The sequence below is a fragment of the Bombyx mori genome, chromosome 16, assembly GCF_030269925.1.
Source record: "Bombyx mori chromosome 16, ASM3026992v2".
Lineage (NCBI taxonomy): Eukaryota > Metazoa > Arthropoda > Insecta > Lepidoptera > Bombycidae > Bombyx > Bombyx mori.
In genome coordinates this window covers 5169300-5196323 of record NC_085122.1, presented here as the reverse complement: position 1 = coordinate 5196323, position 27024 = coordinate 5169300, and the positions used below count along the sequence as shown (strand labels likewise).

The 27024-nt window shown below is 36.0% G+C and overlaps 3 protein-coding genes across 11 annotated transcripts in view; 2 read left to right on the top strand and 1 right to left on the bottom strand.

The window, feature by feature from the left end:
* LOC101739927 (calcium release-activated calcium channel protein 1) overlaps nucleotides 1-9412 on the top strand; it is an 87916-nt gene extending 78504 nt beyond the window's left edge. For 4 of the 7 annotated variants that reach the window (XM_012692781.4, XM_038016219.2, XM_004928850.3 and 1 more), the window contains 6 exons: nucleotides 240-448; nucleotides 3461-3656; nucleotides 4389-4539; nucleotides 5962-6228; nucleotides 6623-6724; nucleotides 7167-9412. In XM_012692781.4, the coding sequence (XP_012548235.1) occupies nucleotides 240-448; nucleotides 3461-3656; nucleotides 4389-4539; nucleotides 5962-6228; nucleotides 6623-6724; nucleotides 7167-7315 (1074 nt within the window). In that variant the 3' untranslated portion in view covers nucleotides 7316-9412. The remainder of the gene's footprint in view (nucleotides 1-239; nucleotides 449-3460; nucleotides 3657-4388; nucleotides 4540-5961; nucleotides 6229-6622; nucleotides 6725-7166) is intronic. The other 3 variants (XM_038016215.2, XM_062672972.1, XM_038016217.2) reach the window with 1 other exon arrangement.
* A 1515-nt stretch (nucleotides 9413-10927) lies between these two features.
* Nucleotides 10928-15940, bottom strand: LOC101740292 (uncharacterized). 2 transcript variants are annotated; one of them, XR_002430936.3, is made up of 4 exons: nucleotides 15440-15940; nucleotides 14613-14864; nucleotides 11344-14076; nucleotides 10928-11106 (listed from the first exon to the last, which is right to left on the bottom strand). XR_002430936.3 is itself a non-coding variant. In XM_004928853.5 (3 exons), exons 1-3 carry the CDS (start codon nucleotides 15727-15729, stop codon nucleotides 13911-13913), a joined length of 708 nt encoding a protein of 235 aa, XP_004928910.1. In that variant the 5' UTR covers nucleotides 15730-15940; the 3' UTR covers nucleotides 10928-13910. The 2 variants fall into 2 exon arrangements, 1 of the variants encoding a protein (XP_004928910.1); XM_004928853.5 differs by having other exon boundaries at nucleotides 10928-14076.
* Nucleotides 15941-16028: 88 nt separating this feature from the next.
* LOC101740687 (bromodomain-containing protein homolog) overlaps nucleotides 16029-27024 on the top strand; it is a 32750-nt gene continuing 21754 nt past the window's right edge. For both annotated transcript variants that reach the window (XM_038016267.2, XM_038016266.2), the window contains exons 1-12: nucleotides 16029-16672; nucleotides 16850-17089; nucleotides 17242-17385; nucleotides 17931-18024; nucleotides 18470-18571; nucleotides 19363-19501; nucleotides 20474-20669; nucleotides 21605-21824; nucleotides 22554-22650; nucleotides 23238-23415; nucleotides 24178-24341; nucleotides 26722-26852. In XM_038016267.2, the coding sequence (XP_037872195.1) occupies nucleotides 16223-16672; nucleotides 16850-17089; nucleotides 17242-17385; nucleotides 17931-18024; nucleotides 18470-18571; nucleotides 19363-19501; nucleotides 20474-20669; nucleotides 21605-21824; nucleotides 22554-22650; nucleotides 23238-23415; nucleotides 24178-24341; nucleotides 26722-26852 (2155 nt within the window). In that variant the 5' untranslated portion in view covers nucleotides 16029-16222. The remainder of the gene's footprint in view (nucleotides 16673-16849; nucleotides 17090-17241; nucleotides 17386-17930; nucleotides 18025-18469; nucleotides 18572-19362; nucleotides 19502-20473; nucleotides 20670-21604; nucleotides 21825-22553; nucleotides 22651-23237; nucleotides 23416-24177; nucleotides 24342-26721; nucleotides 26853-27024) is intronic.

Genomic DNA, 27024 nt, shown 5'->3' with positions numbered 1-27024 from the left:
AATATAGTATTCGTAATTATTTGATTTTGTTACTTTTTATAATATTTATTATCTACCATTCAACAGTACTCAAATTTTAACATAACAATGCTAATAGTCTCCGAATTATTTTGTATGGAATGCTACCCCTAATTATGTGCCTTGAACGAAATATTGTTATGTTATTTTGGCGACGGTCCCTTCAAATCTACGTACGTATTATTACTGGTACGTAGTAAGTAAAAAAACTATTGTTTCAGGTTTCGGAGGCGAGCTTCGTGACAAGCGTGGAGGAGTCTTGTCGAGTTGACCAATGTACTCAGACCCCACCGAGCGGAAAAAGCAGGCCACGCACCTTACAAAGGTATCACACTTCTGACCACATCTACGAGAGATCTGCGTACAGGAAACACAAGCACGAGCACTACCAGTTAATGACAAAGAGCCCAAGCTATGATGGACATCCGAAGTAAGAAATAAAACGTTCTACGCTTGTGTGACTAACTGCACAGTGGCGACCCTGTCTTTAATTTGTTTCATGTTGTGCAGTAAAACATTTGAAAGAATCGAAATATTTCACCTAAATAATGTTAAATGCGATTCATTATTTTACTTAAATCTGTATTTGTACAGCTATTTAACGAGAAAACGGATTTAATATTGTAACGGTACCTATACATTGAAATTCTTTATTTTTATCTCAGCTCACTGTATAGGTTTAAGGTTACCTTTTGCTAGTAGCAGGCAAATGTTATACGTATGTAATGGAAAATGTATAGGTAGGTTTTCCCTCTATTTCGCCTCACCCATATTTTATCAAATGATACATAACATAAATAAATAAAGCATGCCTTGCGTTTCCACTTAATGTTTATAGCCTATTGTCTAGTTTACCATGTCATTCATTATTATAAAAAATATTACGTTATATTATAATATTGTTTAGTCGTGTCTCTGTTTTCATTAAATAGTATGAAATTAAATAAAGCCAATAAGAAATGTCGCTACTTCGTACTAAACATTTGTCCACTAAGATTCTCGCTTGATCTTCTCGGTCGATCGCGATTCCGGTTCCGGTCCCGGGATTCCGATCCCGTGGTAAATTCAACGAAGCACAGCTCTTGATAGGTCAAACTCTCAGATTGGGCCCGTGAACTCGCTTATCTACTGGTCCGTGAGTAGCTGAAATAGCCCTTCAGACTATTAGCGATTAGGTAGGAAAAAAGCTAAACGTTTTATTGTCTATTTACACGTCAATATGGGCCGAATTCTAAGGCCCCTTATAAAGAGTCTCGTAGTAATTTGTAAACATAGGTACTGTGCAGGTGTTTATTAAGTCATAAAAATAAACACGAATACTCCATTAAGTATATGGAGATTATTCATGCATATAAATTCGAGTAAGCTATGTCGCTAAATTTCATTTTATTTTTTCTTAAGCTTCATTAATATTTCTTAACAGTATTTAATAACAACGTCGTGGCTTTTGGCTTAAAGTAATAATAATAGATACGTATAATATTTGATTCGATTTGGAAACAAAAATATTGCTTGTATGGTTGTTGTGATTTTAACTAATTGCAGTGGCTTTTTTAACTTTGATTATAAGATATATTAAAATTTATATTATTTATTAATGTTTTTTTTTTTCTGTAGTGTTTTACTAATTGTTTTTGACAATACTAATCTTAGTATTTCTTTTTGAACTCTCTTGTCGTTGGTTTTTAGAGCAGAATACTGTGCATAATTATGGCAAAATCAACACAACTGAATAACATTATAGGCAAAAAGTACAATGGCTGAATTTATCACTGAAAGCAATCTCTTCTAAACAACCTTCAGGTGGATAAGAATCATGTTAACGAAAAAAAGTACCAGGACGTAGGGTTTTTGAGTATAAATTCAAAAACTTCAGGTTTTGCTTCGTATTGTATTCATGTAATACTTTATATTTATTCGATGTTATTATACAACGTAAAATAAACAAAAATACGAATAGCGATACTAAAGAAAATAATCTCGTTCACTTTTTACCAAAATAATCAAACAATATAAACACGTATCTTTAAAAAAATCTAGGTTCACAACAATGACGGTAGTCGAATTTAAAATGTCAGTTGAAAAACAAACAATAAAATAGATTCTCAATTCAATATCTAATAACAGTCCTACCTACAGTCTTTAATTTTGTTTGGTCAAGTCGTTCATAAAAATATTTCATGTTTAAACAATCTATATATTAATACGTGAAGCCAAAACTTTGTATCCCTTTTTACGAAAATTGCGCGGACGGAGGAATATGAAATTTTCTACACTTATAGAGAATATAGAGAAGAAGTGCACAATGCTAATATTTTTTAAAAATAATGCATAAAAGATACATTAAATCAATAAAGAAAACATTACACACACTACATACCACGTATTTGACGCACACACGCATGCATACTATTTATTGTCAAACTTTTGTTCTTGACGTCTGTGGTCAAATTAAGAATAGATTAAATATTGTTTGTCTTTATTCATATTTTTTTAAAGTGCAGCCTTGGCGAAATTTGTGATTATAGAAGTATAAAATACAATCATAATAGTGTACAAATTTACAATTCCAATTAATTATAGTCGAATTTCGACTACTGCGGGACCTCTAGTTTTATATAAATATGTAATAGCAGAGTCAATATTGATCTATATTAATTCTAGAAAAGAACTTAATTGACTTATTAATTAAAATGCACTGTGTACTACTGCCATCGTTAACGTATATATAATTAAAACTATATTAGTTCAGAGTTAGCTTCGATTCATAATATAACTTTTCTTAAACGATACGCATGTGCATGTGTTTTTATGAATAAAGTGTTAAAGTGATTGTAGAAGTGTCAGTTTTTATCAATATTCGTTCGTTTTATTAAATTGAAAGAAATCATGATAAGGTAATTTAATAAACAAATAAATTTTAACGTTCCAAACTTTTGAAACAAAAGAAATATATATTAAAAATAAATAAATAAATATGGAACATAAATTTAGTTATATAATTTAGATACTGCCGATGTCCATTGTCCATGTCCACACGATTATCTCTTTCAGAAGGACAGAACAGCGATTAAAAAAATATTGTTTGATCTATACTTATTACTTATATTTATTATAATAATATAAAGCTGAAGAGTTTGTTTGTTTAAGCGCGCTAATCTCAGGAACTACTCGTCCGATTTGAAAAATTCTTTCTGTGTCACATAACTCATTTATTGAAGAAGGCTATAGGCTATATAACATCACGCTAAGACCAATAGGACCAGTAGGACCAATAAAGAATGTTTCAAAATCGGAGTACTTTTCCCTTTTGAGAGCTTACGCTATATACGCCAAAGTAACTATTCCACGCGGACGAAGTCGCGGGCAAAAATTAGTTAAATATATTTCTGTGCATCGAAGAGGTACTTAGTGATAATATATTTTTTATATCTCTGTCTAGATTTAAAGTAAGCGTGACGGACAGCCCCACGATCTCCCTAACGCCTCCACATAGCTTGGAGTACGTTTGCCCTCGTGGGGGTACCAGCCCCAACGGCAGTACCACACCGAACGGGTTCTCGAACAAGTCTGCAGCCACCGTGCTACTGAATCCTAGTTATCTGCAGAACCCCTGTCAATGTAACCAGTCTATAAAGGTATGTAAGCGACGCATGTTGATTTTTATATAAATATAGTAATAACATTTTTTACTAGTGCTAGCTTACTGAGTTTCTCGACGGATCTCCCCAAAACTCCCGATCTAGTTTTCTTTGTCGCATATCTGCCCTTTAATAGCTGTAAGGTCAAGAGCCAATAAGTTGTCCTTTTTTATTATTCGGAAATTACCTACAGTAGCTTTTAATTTTTTTTTATTGCTTGGATGGGTGGACTAGCCTTCAGTTCACCTGGTGTTAAGTGGTTACTGGAGCCCATAGACATCTACAGCGTAAATGCGTTACCCACCTTGAGATACAAGCTCTAAGGTCTCAAGTTTAGTTACAATTACAACGGCTGCCCCACCCTTCAAACCGAAACGCATTACTGCTTCACGGCAGAAATAGGCGGGGTGTTGGTACCTACCCGCGTTGACTCACAAGTGGTCCTACCACCAGTAACTACGCAAATTATAATTTAGCGGGTTTGACATTTATTACACGATGTTATTCCTTCACCGGGGAAGTCAATCGTGAACATTTGTTGTGTTCGTATTTGATTAGAAAAATTGCTACCCACCTGGGATTCGAACACCGGTGCATCGCTTCAACACGAATGCACCGGACGTCTTATCCTTTAGGCGACGACAACTTTTAAATATTTTTGCTCTTTACATGTCAGCATAAGTTTGTAATAGCAAAAAAATTCAAGAAATTTGTTGTTAACATTTTCAGAGCATCAGTGAAGTGGCATTAGCTATGCCTGTCGCAAACTGGAACGAGCTTCCGGCTGACACGATCGGCTCCGAGGGCCTGTCGTGGCGAAGACTTCACATGTCCAGAGCCAAGCTCAAGGCCACGGCTACTACATCAGAATTATTATCAGGTACAACAGTTGACGTCGCCCTAAACATGTCATGACGGATCCTCCTGATCCATTGCGGTCACGGATTTGTGAGATTTTCATAACTGTAGAGTAGTGTGACTGGTGGTGTGTATCGACTTTGTGTTGACTATGGCCTCCAATAACGACTTAACACGAAATTCATTAACACTTCAAAAATAGCTCTCAGTATGTACCTACCTACCTAGATAAAGGCTTTTTAGTCATGACATTGAAGAATAAAAAAGTTGATATCAATCGGTTATCATAATGTCGAACCTCAGTGGTAAAATCAATGTAGCCTATTTGTTTACAAATATTTTTTTATAGATACCTACCTACATATTTCTAGATATTTTTCCACTCACTCTTTAAACTCAGTACTTTAAAAAAAGTGTTTGAAAATGGAATGCGTGTATACAGATAATAATCATGCAAAAAACGAAAAAAAAAATGTAAGCACATACAAATTACAACCAGTGCTTGAAGGCAAATAAGTAATTTGCTTTTTGAAGGTCAACGCTCTGTGAATCTAAAATTTGGTGAGTCACAACGCGGCAACTGCGGTGTTATTATGAAATTTGTTTTTGTTTGGGCTCTCATTTAGACATTAATTCACGTTCGTATTGTTCTTTAAGTTCCATCAATAAATATGATGCGATTCTAAAGAAATATTCCAAAAAACAACATTTATAAAAATTGGCTTTATTCATCAGCCGCTGATCGATGTTCCGTTCTTAAATGGCCTTAATAAATAAATCCACGAAAAAACCACGATGTCGTAAGATCTGTATAAAGTCAATTACAGAAATGATCCTATGATAATATAACTCTATAAGTTCCTACTTCTTTTGTATTTTATCTTGTATATTTTTAGTATTTATTTGTATTTAATCGTATGTAAGTTTATCTTATATGGTATTTATTTTTCACATGTGTATTTAAGTATATATTTTTATGTAAGTTTATTAAGATATAGCACCGTTCAGTTAACTTATTCCTCTCCTTGCAAGGTTGCCTGGAAGAGATCGCTTTCAGCGATAAGGCCGCCGATTTATATACCGACTTTTGTTTTATTACTTTACTGTGTACATATTAAGGTGTTAAATAAATAAAGAGTTATTATTATTATTATTACAGAAATTAATAAATCTCACGGCACACTATGATGTTCATACAAGTATTGTATTCGTAAAGTTTTGTATTCTTCAAATTATCATCAATTAAATAAGCAGACCGTAAATAACAGACCGTAGCGCAGGAACCGTCATTATCTTGAACCTCGGGGAAGACCTATGTTCAGTAGTGGACGTTTGCGCGTTGATCTAGATGACAATGAAACCACTAAGACTCTGTTTATCTATAAAAAAAATCAATGAAAGTCACTTCTACATATAATTCCTTATTTTTGACGTTCCTCTCTAGGATTCGCTATGGTCGCAATGGTGGAACTACAAATCAACGAGCCGACGAATGTTCCCGAATGGCTGTTCGTGATGTTCGCCGTTTGCACAACGGTGCTCGTCGCTGTGCATATATTCGCTTTAATGATCTCTACATATTTATTGCCTAACATCGATGCAGTGAGCAAAATGGAAACGCCCGGTGGTCCTACAAGAGCTCTGAGGGATTCACCTCATGAGCGAATGAGGGGTTTTATAGAACTGGCTTGGGCATTTAGTACAGTTTTAGGTAAGTTTATATGAGTATTAATATCACTACCACCTTAAGAAGACACACCACGAAAAAATAATATTCGACCCAGGCAAAGGAGTAAGGTACGGCCGCGGTCGCTCTATATATGTTATATAGGATCCTCCCGATCCACTATTTGTGCTTTTAAGTACTCCAAGCACTGGCCATAGAACCTAACTCATAGACATAATCCTCTGAGTTTCTCGCCAGATCTTCTCAGGGGATCGCGAATGAAGCACTGCTCTTGTTAAAGCTAATGTTGTTTTAGTAAGACCCCCAAGAGCTCAGCAACCAAACTGCCTGTAACTGTAATAGCCTCATAAACTCATAGGGCACCAGCGATTAGGTCGGGTAAATACGGTGATGTTAATCTAAAATATAATCGTTTCAGGTTTGTTCTTATTTTTGGTGGAAATTGCAATACTCTGCTGGGTGAAGTTTTGGGATTATTCATTTGCTGCTGCAACAGCAGCAACCGTAATTGTTATACCAGGTGAGACTCATCAAACATGCTTAATACTAGGCGATTCAAATTATCTATACATATAAATAAAATTGGAGTGTCTGTTTGTAATATTAAAATAACCGCTTTTTGCTACATGCATTTGAATATATATACGGTAAATACACCAAAATAATATTTTCTACAGTTTTTGTCCGTCTGTCTGTCTGTTTGTTCCGGCTAATCTCTGGAGCGGCTGGACCGATTTTGACGAAACTTTCACTGATAGGTAGATGATATAAGGAGTAACGTAGGCTACTTTTTTTAGACTAGCTTCGCCCCGCGGCGTCGCCCGCGTTACATAATTAACAATAATAAAATGTAATGTTTCCGAAGCGAAACGAGGGCGGGTCGCTAGTATCAAATATATTTAAAAACAATGACCAATAGCTTTAAAAGGTTTAAATTGAAATGATTTTCTTTTTATTTCCAGTGTTAATAGTTTTCGTGGCGTTCGCGATACATTTCTATCATTCGCTCGTTGTACAGAAGTGTGAGACCACCGTCAAAGACATTGAACAGCTCGAAAATATGAAGAGAGATCTCGACACGGCAACTGTCAAAGTGAACATGTACAACTGAATAACCAAAGTGATCTAAGACAATTTTTCGACGGTTATAAATTTAATATAATAGTTATTAATAATTGAGGCCGTCAGCCCAAAGTGGCCTAAGCTTACCATAGTTATTATGGAGCAATGGAGGCTTAAGATTTCTTGAATTTGAATTTGAGGTTAGTTAAAAAAAAACAATATCTATGGGTCGAACTATGGATAGGCCGGTTTTGCATCAAAATTTATTATATTTTAAATACATTGCAATATACATTATTATGAAAAATTGTGGGTTAGGCCACTTTTGTGCTGACGACCTCAATTATTATCGTTGGAAATTAAAGTTCATACGCTGCAGTTCAACTGTTACCCCTATTACTGTTGATTAATTGTTATTATTATACTATTTATATTTAATTATTATTAATCAATCGATTATTAGCATTAATAGGGACGTAAAGTATATTTTTGTATGTGTTGTTCAAAATCTGAAATATAATTTGAAAGCCGTTCAGAAATAGGTAAGTTAGAATGGTTTTAAGTTTGTAATCGAAGTTCGTTGTCAATAACAACAAAAAAAAAAAATACGCACTGCAGTTTGTGAGATCATGATCTATAGTAGGCGAGCATCTGCGAGAGAAATCAGATGTGCCCCCTTCACACACTCGTCTTTTTATGCGTCGATAAAATGGCAATTCATTTTACAACCAACTAATTACCTAATTATGAATTAAATTGGGCATAAAATGAAAATTGAGAAACAGTTCTATATGTTCGTATATCACTAGCGAAAATAATAAATAAGTATAGTAGATACTATGGAGTTAATTTAGGCCCAAAAATTATCTACTAAGTCCTTGCTATGAGGAAATTAAATAAGGGCCTGATTCTCATATTTAATTTGTTAGTGTATTGCTAAAACGATATCGGCATTGCAAATTTGACGAACTTGTATTAAATCTCAACGAAAAAAACTAACGAATAATATATCGAATACGGTGTTTTTTTATATAACTTAGCGAATTTTTCAACGAAAAACTTGATTGTCGAATTATTTAAGTAACTAATGTTACATTTGAAGGCGTTTATAATCTAGGATTTAAATCCGTATTTAAAAAAAAACATGCCTAAAATTGACTCATATGTAAGTTTGAAGAATAAGTGAGATTACAATTGCATGGAAAAGTAATTGAGACTTAAAGTCGATTTGATACGATCATAGTATATAATATTATGTAATATGTAGGTGTACAATTATTTAAAATGTCTCAAAGATTTTCATATAGATATGTGTCAAGTAAAGGTTGCGAGTACTAAGTGAAATGAACACAGGGTGCAAAGGTATCTGAGCCGCAGTAAACTACTAGCTCAAAGTAAATAACTTCCAACGACAGCGAAGACATCCTGCTACAGTTCCTCTGGTGTGTTTTATACTCGGCATTCCGAGGAGATTCTTCTTAGGCTATTCAATTCAGCTAAATAATAAACGTGTAAAAACTAATCTGTCATTTTACGAACACGGTTTTTTTTTTGTATAGTAATCATGCTATGAATTATCAGTGTTACAGATATAACACGTCATTTCCGGGAACAATGCCAATGCAACCCGTTTTTATGAACACTGATAAAAATTATATAGGTATCTGTAAATTGTTTAATTCTATAAAGGTTCACCTTTTTATTAAAATCATGGTCTTCCTATTTATGTTTGATAGGAAAAACCATTAGTTAGAACAAAGGAGGAATAATTCAAATTAGAATAAAAAAGAAAAAAAAAACAATTCTCACGTCGTCGGTACCTACAACATATCGGAAGATTACCATAAAATTTAGAAGAAAGAGCATTTCGTATGTAGCTATTTATGTCGTACGTCAAAATCTATATAATTGACGGGATTAGCGGGAACCAAGTCACCAAGCAAAGGTATCTCATAACCATTGCACACTATAGAATTATAATATATCCTGTTAGCTTAATCAATGTTTTCTATGCTCATAAGACTGTAATGTATTATGAATTAAATTGTGTACGCTCATTTGAGGAAAGGACCAATGTATGTAAGATCAAATTGATATTATATGCAATGTGAATTGAAAATGTAATAAAATTTAATTAGATCTTGAACTGTTTCATTTTTACTTTGTAACATAAAATAGCTTAAAGGTAATTAATCAAATTTTAATTACTTTATTAGTAATTAAAAAACTGAAATATCAATGTCCAGATGACATGGTCCCAGTCTTTTTTAATTTCATATTGTTTAATGGCCTGGCTTTTTGTCTTTTAGCCTTTTTTCAATCATTATACTTGACTAAATGAAATGAAAGATATGATATAGGGTCCAAATAAAATAGTGAGAACTTATTGAATTATGAAGTAGGGTGGTCTACAGAATAACACGTCCGATGTTCTCGTATGGAACGCCGGTACAATGTCGTTGCTCAAATCCCGCAACACGTGCCATTTTTTAAACTGCCATCTCCTTGGTTTAAAGGACGAGGCCACGGGACTCGCCCTGAGAAAATTACTAACAAAAAATTACTAACATAATCTGCCTTAGCTGATCAACCACTGGATCGTAATTGCGACCCACGGAGAAGATTAAGTGACAAACTTACATCTACGAGTTAGATTGTACGTCGAATTAGACGAATTCGGCGACTGGTGGTTGGAATTACTAAAAGCACGAAAAGTGCAGGTGAGGATCCGAAACGAAATGTCTGTCTGTTCGATGCTCCGTTGTCTGGGTCGAGTATGTATCTTGATATCTTTAAACGTATGTACCTATATAATATACTAGCTTTTGCCCGCGACTTCGTCCGCGTGGAGTAGTTCACAAATAATGCTTTATTTTAGAACAAATTTGGTTAGCATAAAAAACGTTATAGTGAGCCAACCTTAACATGTAGACATATGCTGTCGCGGACTTTTTTTGGATCTTTTAAAGGGGAACAATTCTGTCATACATCATTCTAGCGAAACTTTAACCGTTTCTGTAGCGCACGCAGCGGAAGCTCTCAAAAGGGAAAAAACCCGATTTTGAAACATTATTTATTGGTGCTCCGCTTGTATTGGTGCTAGCGTGATGTTATATATGTAGCCTATAGCCTTCCTCAATAAATGGGCTATCTAACATGAAATAATGTTTTAAATCGGCCCAGTAGTTCCTGAGATTAGCGCGTTCAAACAAAGAAACTCTTCAGCTTTATAATATTAGTATAGATATGCCAAACACTTAAAGTAATTTAAAGATATTATTTTCATTCATTGTTAAGTATTTAATTTAATTTACTAATCCACTGTTAATGCTTGTTAAAACTATAATAGGTAATAAAATTATCAAAATCAAATGATTCACGTAACTTCTTTTTTTTTTTTTTTTTTTTCCTTCCTAAGCTGATAGCCCTAGCGGCTATGTCAGTGCACCGCGCACTTGATGGACGCACGAGTGTCTGGCGCGGAATCCAAACTGCTCGTCTATCAGAATTTTGTTCGCGGATACGAAGTCCCAGAGGCGTTTACGAAGGAGCCGTTCGTATAGTTTGCCTATCGCCGGGAGGAGACTGATGGGGCGTAACTTCTAATTCCGCGTTACCGCTATTAAAATACTGAGCTGCTTTCATAAGAAACACTAGAACGTTTTATATCAATATGTTTATTAATTGCAATACAAATCCAAACATTACAAATCTATCTTTCGCATGTTGCATCACTGCCATAAATTTTTCATTTCACTCTCCATTATTAATGATATTTACACTTATCATTTATTATTTAATCTAATTTTTTTTTCTACGAAGACGCACATAATCTTAGCACTGCAAATGAAAAAAGTTCTTTTTTAAAGTAATCCTGTAATTAAATATAGCTTACAAATAAACCTTTTTAGGAATTAAAACCAATTATATTTATTAAAAGTATAAATTTATGAGGTTCATATTATGTTATGCTTTTATCCTAACAGGTCAAAAGTAATAATATTTGAATACGAATCTGTAGTTTGATTCCAAAATGGAAAAGCTAAAACAAATTATTATGAAATAATCACAAAGTACCTATGTTTTCCATGTAAAAACACTGTCAATCTCCAAATCTTATTTGAAACTTACTATGATTGGCATTATAATAAAAATAAACATTGCTATTTTAAAAATTATAGTTTGATTTTATTAATAGCGCTGTGAAATATGTATTTACGTTTGGCAGTTAGAACTATGTAATGCACTTTTCTACTATTACTTGTAAATATTAAAGGCTTATTACACTTGGCTAAATTTAGTCGACTGAATTCAATGAAGTGTAATAGCATTCAGTAAGTTAGCCTACTAAATTCAGTAGCAAGGATGTTTTCTAACTGACTAAATCATTAGAAGCCTAATTAGAAACGCATTTAGGAAGGTGTAATCGCATTTAGTTACTTAATGATTTCAGTCGTCCCATAGCTCTCTGTGCGTAAGGACGGTTTAGTTTGTTTTTTACTTCCGAATAAAAAGTAGGTATTTATTTCAGTCACCTTAATTTAATGTACCAGATATTTATAAATAACCCGACATGTTTCAGGGATAATTTTTGTGTAATAATAATAAAGAACTAAATTTTAAATCTTCGATACGAATTTCCTGTTACTTAATGTTACAACCAATCTTTCTTTTGGACTTATAGTATCGTAGGATTAGAGGATGGTATACTGCTTTTGAATAAACCGTGTCACAAGGTTTAATATTAGATTAAACGATCTCGAATCCAGATAGATAATTTCTGGACTCTGCTGGATCTAAATCACTCATAATGTTCATATTTGCTAACTTTGGGCGCAGCAATAAATATTTCTTCACCCATATTCTACTTTTTTTTTTTATTTCAATTGAGTAGACAGCGAGGACTGCGCCAAGACCAATTTTTTGTTGTCTAGACACTACTGGGGCCATCCTCTTACACACAAGACACGTCCAACTTTGTCGCGTTTAAACTGACCTTTGATTCAGTAACTGAATTTAGAACAGTGTAATCAGAAGCTTCTAAATTTGCTTCTGAATTCAGTCGACTAAATTTAGCCAAGTGTAATAAGCCTTTTACCAAACACTGACTGGATCACTTGTAGTTTACTGTCCTACACAAAACTCTTTTCTATACCTTCATCATGTTTAAAAACAAAGCTCAATGTTGCCACTGTGTAATTGAATAATTTTAGATTGGCAATCCGGAAGCAGCTACTGACACTAACTTAGTTTACGTAATCATGTTTGATATATGACTTAAAATTTCTTAAATTTATTTAAAACTGCCCATTAGTTCACAAATTGTTTAGTAATATTGATCCTAAATAAACATGCAATAACACAAGTCGAAAATAGGGTAAAAATAATGTAAAATATTTATTGGTGACACCGGAAGATTATTTTGAATCGAAATTATCAACGTAATCCAAGAGTTATTAGTGTGGCAGCAATTATAAGATGATCATTATAAATTCATCATGTAAATTGGTATTTTTACTTTTATCAGAAAAAAATTGGTGAATTACTAAGTTTTTATCAAGAATATGATGACAGTGTTCATATTTTTGACATTTGACAATTTCGAATCTCTCGCACGAGGAATGTGCTTGATGCCATGAATTCTTATGTGCCATGACAGCATTAGTTCGCAGCAATATCAATTAATTAACAAATTACTTAATTCTCTAACAATATAATATGACGTACAACTTTAAAAAAAGTCTAGTTAACACACCACAATAAGATTCTTTAAATCTATTTAGCTAATATATTGCTTATATGGTAATGATACACAAAGTCTTAAGTCTATTTCACTGTCCACTTCGATAAAGCGGCACGACACGAGAACCCTCTCTCTCATCGTGGCCGCCGGTAACTACATTCCCGATCCTGCGGACAGAATGGAAAGCAGTCGACGTCGCCCAAAACACGTCATCTCGGATCCTCCCGATCCACTAACGGTGCTTCTAGGTACTTCAAGCACCGGTCACCGTTCTCGTCGAACCCGTCGCTTGCGACGAAGGGCTCGACGAGTAAATTAACTCTCAGACACAGCCCACTGAGTTTCTCGCCGGATCTTCTCAGTGGGTCGCGTTTCCGATCCGGTGGTAGATTCTGCGAAGCACGGCTCTTGCTAGGGTTCGTGTTAGCAACGTCATCAGGTTTGAGCCCCGTGAGCTCACCTACAAAAGTTAGGGTTACGCTGAAATAGCCTCTCAAGGCTCTCAGCTTAGGTAGGAAAAAAAAAAAAAAAGTCTGTTTCTAAATACGAATCGACGTAATTATTTCGGCACTTGTGTGCATTTTAATGTTGTTGTTCTTTTATATATAGGATTTTTTTAACAATATAGATTCCTTGTTAGAGTGAGCGTTCGACTTATTTAAATTCTACAATGGAAAACTCTGTTTAGAATTCACTTCCTCACCAAGATGAGCAATACAATGTTTTTTGCAAGATAATGAATAATCTATTATTTTTCCAGTAGTTCAAAGAATTTGGTATGATAAGGGGGCTGGTTCTTTTAAGGATTTTCTAAAATACCAATAATAAAAACACATCAATGCTAAAATGATTAAAATGACTACAATAAACTAAGATCATAAAGTTCAGTCCAGTCACACAATCACATCTCCACATCGTCGATTGGAACATTTTCATCTTGAGTCAAAAGGACACCCTTTCTCGGTTTCGATTCTCCAGGTTTCCGCTTTTCCTCCTCTTTGATTTTTTCAAGTATTATGTTTTCCTTTGGTTTCCAAACTACTAGGGACATACTGGGTTTTTCTAATCTGTAAAATTAAATAATAGACTACCTTTACTACGACTATTACAATGAAGAAATTATGTTATAAAAATTTAAATCCTTGAAAACTCATGAAAATGTGTCAGCCATTCTAGAGATTCACACAAATATTTCAACAATTTTATAATCATTGAGAAATTGTCACTAAAATGCAGAGCAACAAACATTTGTTATTCGTCTTAAAGTAATCACTGACACACTTTTCACACTGCCATTTATTCCAATCATGTATCATACATACATACATCATCCTGTATTTCCAAATAATTGAAATACTAAAGACATGATATGTAATGCTATAAAATCTACATTTTGTAATTTTTTTGTCTATAAAATTGATTGAATAAATCAAACCACTAAAGTGGAACAGACAAACTTTCACTTGCTTACCTAACACTTTCATACCTCCACAATTGCACACTCAAACAATGCTATAAAAATATAGACTTTATCTATTATATCAATAAGAATACGATTATTTACTTTAATAGCTCATAATACAATAATTATTATTTTCCATACCTTTCCATAAGTGAAGCCGGTATTATGGGCTCAGTCTTAATTTTCTTGACTTCATCAGATAAAACTATTGTGTGTCCTTTTAATCTCTCGCTCATAGGTATGTTGGCAGTGGAGGTTGAAGGTACAGGGCTGTCCATACCTACATCCATCATATCTTCGGAGGCTAGAGAGTGTGATGTATACTCTGTTGATATATGGAGTCCGTTCAGATGTGCGGCCATTTTTTCTTCAGTTATCAATTGTTTTGCAGGTCTATAATGAAGAATATATTGATTAACATTTTTTAAAAGATATTGTTTGACAAATACACCCATTGTAATTTTTCCGTTATACTTAAATGGTTTTATAGGAAGAAGTTTGCTTAAATTACCAAAAAATACAAAATTACAAAATTCTTCATACACTTCACTATATATAATGCTTATGGATATATGAGCTGTGAGATGTGGCTGTGAAGCAGCTTCTCATCAGTAGGTCATATAGTAAATCAAATACATTTATAATACAATGTCTGTATAATCCCTAACTAATACAAATTAACTATTTATATTACAGCTGTAACTATAGTTTTATGTTGTTAATTTAATAGCCAATTCATTTGCTCTGATATAGGTATAATATGATAGGAAGCATTGTTTTCTATTCTCAGTGATAGTGAATTTTTTTAATTAAACATGCTTTAACGTAATAACCACTCATTTACTACTTAAATTTAAATCTATGCTGATAAAAACAAAACTAAGGTCGTACCTGTCGTCAACATAATTAATTGACCACATAATACATGGCCATCAACTTTAGTAGTAAACATATCAACCAATACTCACATCGGTGGTTCAACATCAAGACTTTTTCTCTTGCAATGAGATACGGTTGATATTTTTGGTAGCAAGCCCTGATTTTGGCCGGTAAATTGAACTAGCTGCGGAGGCGATGTTAATCCCCAAGGAATGCTCTGAACATTCCAGGGTGATCCTGAAGGTGCTGGCATGTAGTGGGGCTCCGAAGCAGGCCGACCAAAAGGTACGGACGACGACAGGGGTTGTTGAGATAACATCTGATTCGCAAGTTCATCAGACTGATTGTACTGATAAGCCTGGTACCCATAGATATCCATTTTGAAGAAATGAATTCAGTAAAAGCTTGAGCACTTCAGACAATTCGCAATAAAGTTCGACAATTTGCCTTTTTGATCGTACACACAGCTCAATAAAAATAAGCGAGTACAAAACAATAACAATTCACACTTGACAGATTGGTTTTTTAAAAGGTTCGTGAAAATTCTTGAATTTTCTATGGTCACTTTTCAATCGTTCAAAGTGACATTCTCGTCAATATTACGAAAATATTTTTGCTATTGAATAGTCTGTACTACCTCAAACTGACAGTTGAAATACTGATATTTGACAACTTGTGTAGGATATTAGATCCTTGAAATGCGATGCGGATCTAGTTTTTCTAATGAATCATTTGTTTAGTGTTTACCTTTATTCTGCGGAGCAGGAATTCACTCGATTTTGCTAATGAATATTTTATTTTAAAATATCTATTGAAAAAATGTTAAGGATGCTGTTACTTTACTAATGTTTTAAACCTCAAAAACATTAAAAATGGGTCTCGACTTTGACGTGTTTGAGTTTTGCAAAAAACTGCGACAGAACCGGCCGCCGCCGTACCAGTGCCCACTAGAGAAGTGTGACAAAGTATACAAGAGCTTATGTGGGTTGCAATACCATCTAGTGAACTATGATCATGACAATCCTACACCCACTACGCCAACAGTCACGAACAATCGTAAGAAGGGTAGAGTTAGGGCAGCTGTTCCCACCGGGGACATAGCTTTGCAAAGCCCTCCGAAAGAAGCTTTAACTTTTGCAGAAGCCCAAAAGGTGGTTCAGTTTGAAATAGATGGAAAAATTAGCAGAATTCCCATAGATCAACCTTTGTCAGTAATGTCATTGGAGGAGTGGGAGAAAAAGAACGCTGAACTTGAAAAACCTTTACCTATTGTAGAGCCCCCATCAGAGCCTCATGTGAAATTGCCTGAGGCCAGTTTCAAGGTAACAAAAGTTTAGTTAAACAACAATGTGTGTTGAAAAATCCAAATTTTTTCTAATTCAATGAGTTATTTCTATTTAAATGTGGAAAGTAATTAAAACATGATTATTGTTTTAGTAGGTAAGTTACACTAAAGATAAATAAGGTTTTAGTATCATAAATACCATGGCTTGTTACAGTTAATTGAAGACTACAATGATCGAGTTAGTGATGCACCTGCAAGGCCAAACGCTTATATCAGATTTATTGAAAAATCAGCTGAGGAGCTTGACGGTGAAGTAGAATATGATGTTGATGAAGAAGACACAGCTTGGCTGGCTTTAATAAATAAGCAAAGACTTAAGCAGGGACTGCCACAAGTGTCAGTTGATACATTGGAATTACTCATGGATAGATTAGAAAAAGAGTCATATTTTCAGGTAAAATCTTAAACAAAAATGAGGATTAAAAGTTTTTCCTTTTTAAGATCATCTAACCATCTGAGCTTGGGCCTGCTTGTACTTCCATAGCCCTTTGGTCAGCTTTCCGGAAGGTGTTTGGGTACTCTGATTAGATTATGTTTTTTGAACAGGCAACTCAAAGTGGGCAACAACCAGCGGCAACGGTTGATGAAGATGCTGTATGTTGTATTTGCATGGATGGCGAGTGTCAGAACACAAATGTGATATTGTTCTGTGACATGTGTAACCTTGCTGTGCATCAGGATTGTTATGGGGTAAAGAAATTATTATCTTAACATTTATTTAGTACCTTTTGCATTATCACTAGTAGGGTCACTAATCAGGATTTGCAACTATTCTAGATATTTCTGCCCTGAAGTAGTCTTTTGTTTTTGTTTGAGGCTTTTACAATGAAATTGAGACTTTCACCTCATGCCTCAAGTTGGATGTGTCTGCATTCATATTCTGGTAACCACCATTACCAGTTTTAAAATATTAAAGAAAATGATGCATGCTATAGCTATAGCTAATACCTCTTGTGAGTCCGTGCGGGTGGGTACCACCACCCTGCCTATTTCTGCCGTGAAGCAGTAATGCGTTTCGGTTTGAAGGGTGGGGCAGCCGTTGTAACTATACTTGAGACCTTAGAACTTATATCTCAAGGTGGGTGGCGCATTTACGTTGTGGATGTCTATGGGCTCCAGTAACCACTTAACACCAGGTGGGCTGTGAACTCATCCAACCATCTAAGCAATAAATAAAAAATTAATAAACTTATCTATGCAAAAAAAGGCATTATAGTTTAAATATTTCTTTATAGGTGCCATACATACCTGAGGGACAGTGGCTCTGCAGGCGGTGCTTGCAGTCACCATCCCGCCTTGTCAACTGTGTATTATGTCCCAATACTGGAGGTTTGTGTTAAGTAAAATTTTGTAGCCGAGTATTATTTAATATCAATACAATACAGTCTCTAATGCAGTAAACAACAATATCAAATAAAAAAAAAAGTGTTATTTTTGATATCTCCGTATGACTTGTCAATTTAGTTAACACATAGTTCATGATTCAACCATAGACAGAAATAGATTAATGTCTTAAAATTATTGTAGAACTAGGTCATTTATGAAGCACATTTAATGCTTGTAGTTTCACTACCTAGATATAATGAAGACAGCTGATAGGAGTTCACAGCTGTGAGAACATTTTACTTGTGTTCAATTGTCTGTCAGTCAAACCGGTGTTGCACAGATAATATAAAGTTATTCAACACTTGCAATACACCCTGTACATATAGTAATGTTCATTTAAATCATTCTATGTTTAGAGATTTTATTTCATTCCATAATCATATTGCAGGAGCATTCAAACAAACAGATCAGGGAACTTGGGCTCATGTTGTGTGTGCATTGTGGATACCGGAAGTGCGATTTGCTAATACAGTCTTTCTGGAACCAATTGGTGAGTGTGAAAATACATTTGGATAACTTTTTATAAAATTCATTCTATAGTATAATTTTTACAAATAACTATGTTATGAATTGTGGAAAAAAATACCAATGAATACCAAATTACTATATTTTTAGGATGTGAATTAGGGTAATGAGGGAAATTTATAAAAATCTCTGAAAGTCTAAAGCACGAAATTTAATCTAATCTATGAAAAACATTTTATTATACAAGTAACATATTTATTATTTATACAGCTTATTATATTATTATTATCAAAAATTATTTAATAAAATAAAAATTACAAATGGTTGCAAATAGTCATTATCTTTTTGCTTCCTTGAACTGGAATAAGACTGTTCTGTACCATTATAACTGATAAGAATATGTTATAGTCAATCGTAATTTGAAATGTTTAATTTGATAAGTCGTTCTCATAGTCATTCAACCTTATAGGTCACCTCAGTGATAAAAAATATTCAGTCTCTATCTACTAGCTTAATTATAAAATACTTCCTAATTATGAATTTATGATACTAAGTATTGTAAGCTTAAAGACCCACCTAATCGTTGGTAGCCTTCGTGGCTATTCCAAGCATGCATAGTCGGGTTGGTTCACGGGGCTGAATCTGGAAGGATTTGCTAACACTACCTAAGATAGATGACAGTCACATCAAGTGTAATGATACAGAGCTAGACCTCTCTGATATTGGGTTGTTGTCGGGTTTTATGACTATGTTTTGATAACTTTGTTAAAATACTGACACCGGTAACAAGATTATTAACTACGTATTATATCACAGATTCAATTGAAATGATCCCGGCGGCTCGTTGGAAGTTACAATGTATGGTTTGCAAGCAGAGGGGAGTTGGCTCTTGCATACAGTGTCATAAGAGTAACTGTTATTCAGCTTTTCATGTGACTTGTGCACAACAAGCTGGGTAAGTACCGGTACTAGAATTGAATACAAATTCATTTTTCAAATAAACTACGTTTATTGCGAGACAAGAGCTAGTCCCTAATGTGAATTAAAAAAAAGATAACTATATTATGGTTCGATTTATCTAGTATAATCTATTACTGGAGTCCATAGACAACATAATGTAAATGTTTCTACATATCTTGATATGAGATCAAAGTAATTTTTTTTCCTTTTTTTATTGCTTATATGGACGAGCTCATGGCTTACCTGGTGTTAAGCGGTTACCGGAGCCCATAGACATCAATAACGTATGCCGCTACTCACCTTAAGACATGACTTCTAAGTCTCAGTGTTACAGTACAATGGCTGTCTCAGCCTTCAAACCGAAACACATTACTGCTTCATGGAATAAATTGGGATAACTTGGGCTATTTAGGTGGTGGTACCTACCCATATGGCCCCAGTGTATGCTCTAACACCAGTAATTACGCAAAATATATTTTTACGGGTTTTATTTATAATCCTCCTTGCGTTGTATTCCTCACTGCTGAGGGTCGTAACCACCCTTTTTTATTACCTCGCACACACGATCTTTCTCCATTTATTCTTGTCTCTGGTGGTGTGGAGGGCGTTGTGAAATGTGGAATCAAGAGCGGTGCGGATCTGGTCGGACCAACATATTGGGCTACGCCCCCGAGGTCTTTTCCCATCTACCTTACCGGTCACGATGAGCCTCTGGAGATTGCTACCATCCTTCCGTGCAATGTTTTATTTATTTATATTATACGATGATGTTATTCTTTCATCTTGGAAGTCGTTTGTGAACAACTGTTAATTACGTATTTAATTAGAAAAATTGGTACCGGGTCTGTGAGTTTCGAACATCGACACAGTCGCATCGTTCGATACGAATTCACAAGGCGCCTTAACCTTTAGGCCGTGATGACATCGCAAATGAAATTCATAAAAATGTCTCTAAAAACATCCCCAGACTTTATATGAAAATGGAAGCGGCCGGATCTGGCCGGGACCCAAGCCAGCCGGTTCAGGTAGCGAAAATGGCGTACTGCGACGCGCACACTCCGGCGCATGTCCTACAAGAGAGACGAGCCAGGGACTCGGACAACGATTCTAAATGCAACGACCTCAATGCAGTGAGACAGAAAGGACGGGATAAAATCAAACAGGTTCTTTTTATTTATTGTACTGGCTGTACCCGTCCGCTTCGCTGGGCATTTAAAATTAACATTATTATTTCTCACCCCCACAAAGATTCTCGATCATTAACGCCCCCGCAACCGATGTAGGGAGTCCAACACTCGTGTAAATATTAGCTTATCCATTAAGTACATGTATTTTCTACATGGATACTAAGTTTCAAGTCAATCGGATGTATGGTTCAATAGTTATAACGGAACATCCGTAAAAACCACTGTAGATTTATATATTAGTATAGATTTCTTATTGCTTAGATGGGTGGACGAGCTCACAGCCTACCTGGTGTTAAGCGGTTACTGGAGTCCATACATCTACAACGTAAATGCGCCACCCACCTTGAGATATAAGTTCTAAGATCTCAGTATAGTTACATCGGCTGCCCCACTCTTTAAGCCGAAACGGATTACTGCTTCACGGCAGAAATAAGCAGGGTGGTGGTACCTACCCGCGCGGACTCACAAAAGGTCCTAACCACTAGTAAAAAAATTATCATGTACATAATAACCAAGATTTCCTTCATTTATTTTACTTTCATTGACCGAATCCTCAATGACTTGAACCATTTGAATTGTATTTGCTTATTTTGCTTTTGCTTTGCTTGTATTGCTTGTATTGCTGCTTTTGCTTGTATTGCTTAGATGGGTGGACGAGCTCACAGCCCACCTGGTGTTAAGTGGTTACTGGAGCCCATAGACATCTACAACGTAAAATGCGCCACCAACCTTGAGATATAAGCTCTAAGGTCGCAGTATACTTGCAATGGCTGCCCCACCCTTCAAACCGAAACGCAATACTGCTCCAATAGAAATTCAGTAGAAATAGGCAGGGTGGTGGTACCTACCCGTGCGGACTCACAAGAGGTCCTACCATCAGTAAAAACTAATGTTTATAATTTTAACCGTAGGCACGTCGCGTGTTAGCAATGAAACGAACTTGGGCCCCGGTCGTGTTAGTACCGACTTTGCCGGCCGAGCGCGTGGCGGACGTGGCCCAGTTGGCCCAGGGTCCGCCCGCCGCCAGGGCCCAGCTCATGAAGCGACTCCTCGCTTACTGGACCCTGAAACGGCACAGCAGGAACGGTGTGCCGCTGTTGAGGAGACTGCAGAGCTTGACGACCAATCATGGTGAGTTTTCATATATTTATATATGTACTAGCTTTTACCCGCGACTTTGTCCGCGTGGAATAGCTCACAAATAATGCTTTATTTTAGAACAAATTTGGTTAGCATAAAAAACATTTTAGTCAGCCAACCTTAACATATAGACATAGGTATGCTATGGCGGACTTTTTTTAGACCTTTTTAAGGGGAACAATTCTGTCATACATTATTTTAGCAAAACTTTAACCTTTTCTGCAGCGCACGCGGCGGATACTTTCAAAAGGGAAAAAAACCCGATTTTGAAATATTCTTTATTGGTGCTCCGCTTGTATTGGTCTTAGCATGATGGTATATAGTCTATAGCCGTCCTCGATAAATGGGCTATCTAACACTGAAAGAATTTTTCAAATCGGACCAATAGTTCCTGAGATTAGCGCGTTCAAACAAACAAACTCTTCAGCTTTATAATATTAGTATAGACCAGCTAAACCACTTTACGCTTCGCTGTGGCTAGCTATGGATCTCTCAAGACTACTCTCGCGTTAGTTATAGTACCTTGAGACAATTGCAAAATTTTTCATCACAATCTTATGCTTTTGCAACCCAAAAAAGATAAACAAACCAATAAGATCAATAAACCTATGATCAATAAACCTATAAATACTTATATAGATTTATACCACGTTGTATTTCTTCAGTTTTTGAACCAATATGACTAGCCTATTTTTTTTTAAATTCTATTATTATTTACAGGCAGTAGAGGCATACAAGACGCAGCTGTCAATGTACGAGAGCTGTGTAATCAGTTGAAGTATTGGCAGAGAATACGACAAGATTTGGAACGCGCAAGGTGATTTTTAAGGGTTTTATTTTAACTTTTATTGGTTACATACATTTTCGAGAGCTTGACAATAATAATAATAAAAAAAAAATAACTAATTCAAATTATTTGAAGCGTTCGTATCGATTGATTCAAACATGACGGGACTAAAAATTTTTAATTAAGCAATAACAGCGTGGAATAAAAACCAAATCCGCCACGTCTGTTTTTGTGTGGTAGTGGTACCACTATTTCGTTGATTTTTATCGTGACACACCTATGCGTTCCGGATCGAATGGAGGCTGCGTTAACGTCTGAAATTCGGTTAACATCTCCATAATTGAAAACCAATAAACGGATGCAATCATTATAAAGATAAAAGATAAATTTAATATTCCCACAGAGGTATCATCAAAATCAATTCACCCAGTCAAAAGTTATGAGATAACAAACATAAAATAAAAAAAAACGTACAGTCAAATTGAGAACCTCCTTCTTTTTTGAAGTCGGCTAAAAATAAAACAAATCACACAATTTCACTCCTCGCGTTCCCGCCAAAAGTCCTTAGATAGATTGTCTATGTAACAGTAACATAGAGTCGGTAATGTTTTGCATAGATTGCTGTGTGAGCTGGTACGTAAACGCGAGCGTCTGAAGGCGGAGTACACCCGCGTGTGGGAGCGCTGCTTCCTTCACTCGCTGCGACCCGAGCGGGCCGTGCTCCACAAGCTGCTGCGCTTGTTGCGCCAGAAGGACTCCAGCGATATATTCACGGAGCCGGTCGACTTGCAAGAGGTAACTTGTGCCTGGGTCTTTTTTTATTTTTTTTTATTGCCCTAGTAGGCAGACGGGCAAACGGCCCACCTGATGTTGAGTGGTTACCGTCGCCCATGGACTTCAGCAATGCCAGGGCCAGAGCCAAGCCGCTGCCTACCGGTTCGTCGTGATAAGGCTATCAGGGCACGCCCATATATATATTCCTTCGAAATGTTGACCCTTGGAATTTTTTAGAAAATAGGGTACAAAGTTAATAAGAGCATACCGATTTTGAATTTTGTATACGCACTAAGAATTTGCGTTCAAGCCATTATTATCGTTTTATTAATTTTATTTGCATTACATTGATTCGCACATATGTCGAGGTTGCCCTGAATTGATAGTTCAAGTTATGTAGTATAGTATAGAAAAAAGAAATTTAGAAAATATATATATAGAAAATATATAAAGACAAGGGTTAAGTACTATTTTAGTTAAGTTATTTATTTCTTAAGTGGGTGGACAAGCTCATAGCTCACCTGGTGTTAATTGGTTACTGGAGCCCATAGACATCTACGACGTAAATGCGCCACCCACCTTGAGATATAAGTTCTAAGGTCTCAAGTATAGGAGAAGGAGGAGGAAATTCTTACTGGTGGTAGGACAGTGTCTTCATATAAGTATTAATGTAACAGAATTTCATAAAAGAAAGTTTTTTTTTTTTAAATAAAATACCCTAAATGAGTTGTTTAACGAATATGCGTCTTAAACTGAGTTAACATAAAGATCGTTTTTGCATAGGTACCAGACTACAGTACAATAGTGAAACACCCCATGGACCTGAGCACGATGGAGAAGAAGCTGGACCGCGGCGCTTACAAGAACATTGATGACATCGAAGACGACTTCAAACTGATGATAGACAATTGTCTCGCGTATAACAATAAAGATACAGTGTTTTACAAGTGAGCCGCTATACTAACCAGATATGCTAAACTGACTTTTTTTATTGCTTAGATGGGTGGATGAGCTCACAGCCCTCCTGATGTTAAGTGGTTACTGGAGCCCATAGGCGTCTACAACATAAATGCGCCACCCACCTTGAGATGTAAGTCCTAAAGGTCTTAAGTATAGTTACAACGGCTGCCCCACCCTTCAAACCTGGTGGTACCTACCCGCGCAGACTCACAAGAGGTCCTACCACCAGTAATTACGCAAATTATAATTTTGCGGGTTTGATTTTTATAACGCGATGTTATTCCTTCACCGTGGAAGTCAATCGTGAACATTTGTTGAGAACGTATTTCATTAGAAAAATTGGTATCCGCCTGGGAATCGAACACCAGTGCATCGCTCAACGACGAATTTAACGGCCGTCTGGTGTAGTGGTAAGTGACATGGTCACTACACAAGGGGGTCGCGGGTTCGAATCCCGCCAAGGGAAGATATTTGTATGATAAATATAAATGTCTTTTCCAGGGTTATGGATGTATATTAAATATATGTACATATGTGTATAATAAAAATCTTACATTTATTTCCGTTATCTGGTACCTGTAACACAAGTCTTTACGAACTTATCACGGGGCCGGTTAACGTGGCGTGATTGTTAGTAAATATTTATTTATTTATTATTTATTTATTAAAAAAGAATGCAACGGACGTCTTATCCTATAGGCCACTACGACTTCAAACGACTTTGACTTTAACGATTATAGTAAATTCGCGTCGTATAAACTGGATTAGATTTTTAAAAAACCATGATGGTAGTGCTCCGAAGAGTATTCATGCAATTTTAGTGACACAGGCCTCAAGCGTTGGAAATCGAATTATAAAAAAATGTGTCACGTGATTCATAAAGAAATTTTAAACTGCTCTAAATAGTAGATGACTAACTTGGGGCAATTTACAATTATCCTACTAATATTATAAACGTGCAAGTTTGTAAGAATGTATGGATGTATCTTTGTTACTCGTTCACGCAAAAACTACTGAATGGATTTTGAGGAAACCATACAATAATATAACTTACACACCAGAATAACACACAGGTTATAATTTATAAAGATATAGTGTGAATTACCCAAAAAAATAACGATAAGTGTCAGTAAGTAGGAAAAAAAAATCAGCCATTTGCGAACTATTCTGGTGTGCGCCGCAAAAACCGTTGGAGTTAGATGTATACTATGGAAATGTTTATCTTAAATAGTTCTACAAAAAGCTCGCGACAGCATATATCTATATTTTATGTATAAGCCATCATCGCCAAAATAGTGAACTGTAAATGCAATAAAAATTGAAGATCGATGTCATGTACTGTGTAAACCAGGGGCTCCCAAACTTATTTTGTCTACTGCCCACTTTGAGAATAAATTATTTTTTTAGCGCCTCCATTTTTTCAAATATATAAATATAAAATAACAAGTAGCTTTCCAAGCCTCTAAACAACGCCCCCATTTTTTTGGGTCTCTTACCGCCCCCCCTTAGGCCTGCGGCGCCCACAAGGGGGCTGTTAACGAATCAACGTCGCGTCATACATTGATGGCTGCTATGCGTCATGATAATCGCCTTATCGTTGCCGCCGCTGACTACTCCCCGAATCCTGATCATGCAGGAGCCAGTCACCGTCGACGCCCTAGACACGTCCTTACGGATCCATCAGATCCAATAACCTTTGCATTAGATGCCTTCAGCTCTAATACTAGGGGCAGGCTTAGGGACCCCGGTAACCGTACTCGTCGAACTCGACAAAGAGGTCGACGTGCAACCTAACCCATGCATCAGCCCGCTGAGTTTCTCGCCGGATCTTCTCAGCGGGTCGCGATTCCGATCCGGTAGTAGATTCATTCGCGAAACAATTGCTCTTGAGTTGTTAGGTCTCCTTCGGAGGCGCTCGGGCAGTTGTTAGCAAATCCCACCCCTCTTGGCTGAGCCTTTGCTCGCCCACCTGTCCTGGTGAAACTGGAAAGGCCTTCGGGCCACCAGTAAACTTTCAATCATAAAAAAAAAAAAAAAAACATTGATGGCTGTGATTGGCTAACGATGACGTCATATCGCACGAACCAATCACAAATCAGGAAACGCAATAGAGGCACCAATTGTCAAAATTAAAAAAAAAAATACACGAAGAAAAAAGATGGACGCGCATGTCAATTCTATTTTGTAAAATAATTAAAAATAATATAATGAGTATTTGAAGAAGTTAAACGCATTTATTCATTTTCTTGGCCACCTCAAGAGACCTCTTAAGAAATAGACGCAACAGGGGCGTTATCGCCCACTTTGGGAAAGACTGGTTGGTGTAAACGGATAGTAATTTTAAAACGATCGCGCTTTTGTTTCCAGGGCCGGTGTGAAGATGCGCGAGCAATGCGCGCCGGTATTCCGTCAGGCGCGCCGCGACGTGGCGGCCGCGGGACTCCGCCACCTCGCCGCGCGGTCCCGCGCCGCCAGCACCGACAGCGATCGTACTCTAGGTAACGAAACGTAAAAATCTTTATCGATATTCTTATTGTTATTACTAAGAATATTTTCCATTTTACTAACGTGGTGCACATCACAAGGAAGCACGATCAAGTATGAGTAGGGTTGTCAGTAAATTAAAAAATATGTAAAAATAAGTAATTGACTTCGAAATCTTTTTTTTTC